The sequence below is a fragment of the Guillardia theta genome (assembly GCF_000315625.1).
Source record: "Guillardia theta CCMP2712 unplaced genomic scaffold GUITHscaffold_108, whole genome shotgun sequence".
In the NCBI taxonomy this organism is placed as follows: Eukaryota; class Cryptophyceae; order Pyrenomonadales; family Geminigeraceae; genus Guillardia; species Guillardia theta.
In genome coordinates this window covers 134,488-138,976 of record NW_005434566.1, presented here as the reverse complement: position 1 = coordinate 138,976, position 4,489 = coordinate 134,488, and the positions used below count along the sequence as shown (strand labels likewise).

General features: G+C 59.4%; 1 protein-coding gene across 1 annotated transcript; it reads right to left on the bottom strand.

Annotated features, from left to right (window-relative positions):
• Nucleotides 1–48: 48 nt before the first annotated feature.
• Nucleotides 49–4,121, bottom strand: GUITHDRAFT_117309 (hypothetical protein; the record flags this gene model as incomplete). Its single annotated transcript, XM_005823452.1, has 6 exons — nt 49–67; nt 108–298; nt 506–922; nt 1,134–2,450; nt 2,698–3,499; nt 3,559–4,121. 6 exons carry the CDS (start codon nt 4,119–4,121, stop codon nt 49–51), a joined length of 3,309 nt encoding a protein of 1,102 aa, XP_005823509.1.
• Between the last annotated feature and the right edge of the window lie 368 nt (nt 4,122–4,489).

Below are 4,489 nucleotides of genomic sequence, written 5' to 3'. Positions count from 1 at the left end.
CTTGCAGCAGCTCGTGCGCTCCCTCTTCTACCATGGACTTGAGCAGCTTCAGATGCTCCGCGTTCCCCTTCAGCTTCCGCATGTGCCGCCTGCACTGCTCCCCCGACCTCTCCATCGCCTCTCCCACTTCAGCCCAGTGCCTTCGCTGGATCCCTTCCTCCTCCTCTTGCAGCTTCCCTGCCTCCTCCTCCTCTCCCTGCCTTGCTCCCTCCTCCTCTCCTCTCCGTCTTGCTCCTTCCTCTGCCTCCTCCCGCGACATTTCTTTCCTCTTCTGCTCCTGAATGTACGCCTCGAGCACCTTCAAAGGTGAGGATGTCAAATCGATGAAAACGATGAGGAGGAGGAGGAAAAGTAGATGGTGGACGAGGAGCAACAGCGACGGGCGCAGACCCCCAGAACAACGAGGACGAGGTGGAGAAAGAGGAGGAGGCAGAAGATGGAGGCAGGGGAAGGAGGAGGAGGAGGAGGTTGTGGTGGAAGCAGGAAGAGATTGAGACCCGCTGACCTGCGCGTACATGAACACCAGCTCCATCTCCTCGTTCAGCCCCCACGAGGTTCTGGCTCGCTTCCTCCTCCTCGGCAGCACGACCACCTTGTCGTCAGCGAGGGATGTCTCCTCCCCATCGCTCATCTCCATCTCCTCCCCATCTTCCTTCTCAGCCCCCGGCCCCGCAGCAGCCTCCTGCTCCTCAACTTGCTGCTGGGTCTCTGGCGTCGATCGCTTGCGGAGGTGCTGGAGAGCGTTTCTGACCTTCCTGCTGTCCCTCACTATCGGTCTCTTCCTCTCTCCCTCTCCCTGCGCCCGCAGGTTGTTCTTCTTAGAAACGGTCTTCAGCCCCGTCCTCCTCGCCGTCGGAGCAAGGAAGCTCGCTGCTCTCGTGCGCTGAAACGGCGCATCGAAGGGGAAGGAGACGTGAGGGACCTGAGTGAGGGTCAGGTGGTGTTGGAAGAGAAGGAGTGAAGGAGGGGGAGGGAGGATGTGGCAGGATGGTGGTGGTGGTGGTGGAGATGATGATAATGATGATGATGATAATGGTGGTGGTGGTGGTGAGGAGGAAGAGGAGGAGGAAGAGGAGGACGATGGAGTGATGACGATGATGGAGAAAGAAGGAGGAGGTGAGGTAGTGGCAGACCTTGCTGAAGAATCTTGCGATCGACTCTTTGGAGATGGTCAGGAGGCAGGCGAGCTTGGAGACGAAGGCGACGGCATCGGGGGAGGAGGAGAGGGAGGACTGCGAGGGTCGAAGGAGCGCCTGGTCGGGAACAGCAACGTCCGTCATGCTGTCCATCTCCTTGTCGATCAGAAGTTTGTGATCCTCCTCTTTAGCAAACGCGGTCTCCCAGTGCCTGCGGGACAGCATCCATAGCCCCTCCTTCTCTCCCGGCTGCATTCCCCCTTGCTCTTCCCTCCCCTCCTCCTTCTCCTTCTCTTCCCCCTTCTCCTCCCTCCCATCCCTCTGAAGGAGGAACGACAGCTGCGACGACCCGCACATCATTGCGATCCTCCGCCAGAGCTCGTCGAGGTCAGCGGCACTCTCCAGCTGCATCTTTTCGCTGCTACTCGCGCCTTCTCCGCTGCCGACGATGAAGCTCAAGTCGACGAGCGAGTGCAGTCGCACGACCTCCGTCGCCTCCTCCACATCCCCCTCGTCCGAGATCGACCTCGTCTCAAGGAGCACGGACGCAAAGCCGACGCGTGCGAGCTGAGAGACAAACTCCTTCACCTTCTTGAGGACGCGCGCTGAGGAACTTTCCAGCTTCTGCTGCACTTCCCCCCCGCATCCTCCGACCGTCGTCTCCTCCTCCATCAGCTCGTTCAGCCCTGGGATGGCGTGCGGGCAGCCGATGACTTGGAGGAAGACGACGAGCGGCATGCCCTGCACTATCTCCTCGTACCTCAGCGACTTCACGCTCGGACACTGGAGGCCCGAAGGAGGAGAAGCGGCAGGAGGAAGAGGAGCGACAGCGACAGCGGCGGCGGCGGCGGCGGCAGGAGGATCAGGAGGCGCAGCAGCAGCCAGGAATCTTCGGAAGAGGAAGCGGTGGAAGGCGTAGAGCTGCATCAGCTTGGAGGAGGAGAAGCCGTTAAGGAGCTTCCCGAGATGGTGAGCGGAAGAGTCGCCGGACTTGGGGGCTCGCCGGAGGTCCTCGGGGGAGAGGAGGTAGCGGACTACCTGCCTCTCCTCCCCGTCCCGGTACTGATAGGGGTTGACGTTGAGTGCGGCCACGACTTCCTGTCCTCTCAGGTCTGTACCGGGGACGAAGATGAGATCAATGGCCTTTGCTGACTTCCTTCCTCCTCCTCCTCCGACACCGCCAACTCCATCGGCTCCTGCTCCTGCTCCTGCTCCTCCCCGATCTCCCTCGTATGTCTTGCGACAGATGTGGCCGAGAGACACGAGCATCGAGACAAGTCGATCCACCGTCTTGCCGTCCACCGTCACACTCGCCTGACAAGCAACGATCGTGTCAAGAACAGAAGAGGAGGATGGGGAAGAAAGGGATGGGGAGAGCAGGGAGTACAGTCTGACGATGGAGGCTGAGGAGGATGTGGACAAAAGATGGGCAGAGAGCGGAAACACAAGGATACAGAGCTGGATCAGGTAGGAGCGGGGATAGGAGCAAGCAAAAAGAGGGGAAGGGAGAGGAGGGAGGGAAGGGAGGAGGGCTAGCGATCAGTCTGAGATGCCTCGTCACCTTGCCATCCTCTCGTGCGATCTTGTTGTCGACGGAGCGGAGGAAGGGACGGATGTCAGACACCAGCATCGCCTTCACCTTGCCCAAATGCTCCAGCAGCGCATTGCTACGCACGATCACCTGCTTGGTCACCGTTGACCCGTCCCAGCTGGGATGTGACATGACCGACTCTCGGCTGATCCTTCCCTCCACAGGTGGGCAGCATCCACCGGTTGGACCTTGCGCGTCCTCGGCCTTGGGCGGCTCTTCATCGTTGGGGAGAAGCTTCACAGCGCTACCAGGGGGAGCAACCCCCTCTCTCCCCCCCTCCTCCTCCTGCATCAGCAACCTGTAGTGCATCTGCTTCCCGTTGTTCTCCGCATTCAGCTTGACGCCGAAGGACGAGGCGAGCGTAAGGACGAGGTTGTAAGACACCTTGATTTCTACCCCGAGCGTCCTCGCAAGATCCGTGTGCAGAATCCCACTCGCTCCCGCTGCCCTTATCATCCGCAGCTCTTGCTGGACCAGCGGCACCTGGAGGACCGGGCTCCCTTCACTCGACGCAGCGGGCTCCTCGTTTCTGACTAGCCGAAGGCAAGAGACCTTGCCAGAGGCGTTCGCTTTGGCTGCTTCCCCCTCCTCCTCTCCTCCTCTCACCACGAGGATCCTCTCAACGCTACCAGAATTCTCGAGGTTCCGCCGGATCCTCTCCCACAAGTGGTGGACTTTGGCCTTGGAGAATTCTTGGCTGGACAACAACAGCTTCTTCAGCTTGATCTCCGGAAGAAGACTGTCGGGCGTTGCCTCCAACAGCTGCACAGTCCTGCAGTGAACGCTCTCACATCGAGCTCCTCCTACAGCTCCTCCCATCACTTCTCTCACCTCTCTTCCAGCGGCTTCAAGTCCTCCAGCAGCGAGACCCCCTGCGCCAAGTAGAACTCCTCGCTCTGAGCGAACCGCGGGAGGACGAGGAGGTTGGTGCGAAGGGTTGACTGAGCCTCCCCCGTCCCACTCACTGAGACCTGCTTGACAACCAGCAGCTTCCTCGCCTTCAAGGGCTTCATGTGATGGAACAGAGTCTTCGGGTCCATCATCACCAGCTTCGAAAGCTCGCTCTGCAACACTCCGTTCTGCCTGTAGCCCGCGATGCTCTCTAGGATGCGCAACGACGCGTCCTGCAGCGCTACTGCCTCTGTGATCCCCAGAGAGGCCAGGCGAGTGTTGCTGTCGGCGACGAGCCACACGCACTGGTTGCCATGAGAGGACCTCTCCTCCATGGAGATGCACGGCATGGACTGGAGGCGCCTCTCAAGCCTCTGACGAAGGTAGGGAGCGAGGAAGATGCCGCTCGACAGCTCGAGGCGATCGAAGAGCTGCTGCAGAGACAGCCCCTGCCTCCCCGCCAACCCACATTCGTCCACTGCTTGCCCGACTAGCTCTTCCATGCCCTGAAGCTAAGAGCACGCCTGCCCTGATCTCTCAGGATCTGCAAACGAACTTTGTGATGAGAGGACAAGAATAATCTGCTTGCTGATGCTTTCGACACCTCACTCGATCCTATCTTAATTCTATCCACCCCCTCGATTATCCTTACCCTGCCCTCATTTCCTCTTCCCAACGCACCCAGCACCCGTTCTAAAACAAAACACTATCCGAGATGATGCTTGTCCTCTCACCCTCCTACTCCCAGCCCTCCTCTGTCATCACTGGCAAGATGCTTGGCATTAGGACTTGCAGCAAGCATGAGCTGCCGTCTGGCACAATGTGGTAACACCCCTCCTCTTTCTTTTTTTTCTTCTGACCCCCTTTTTTT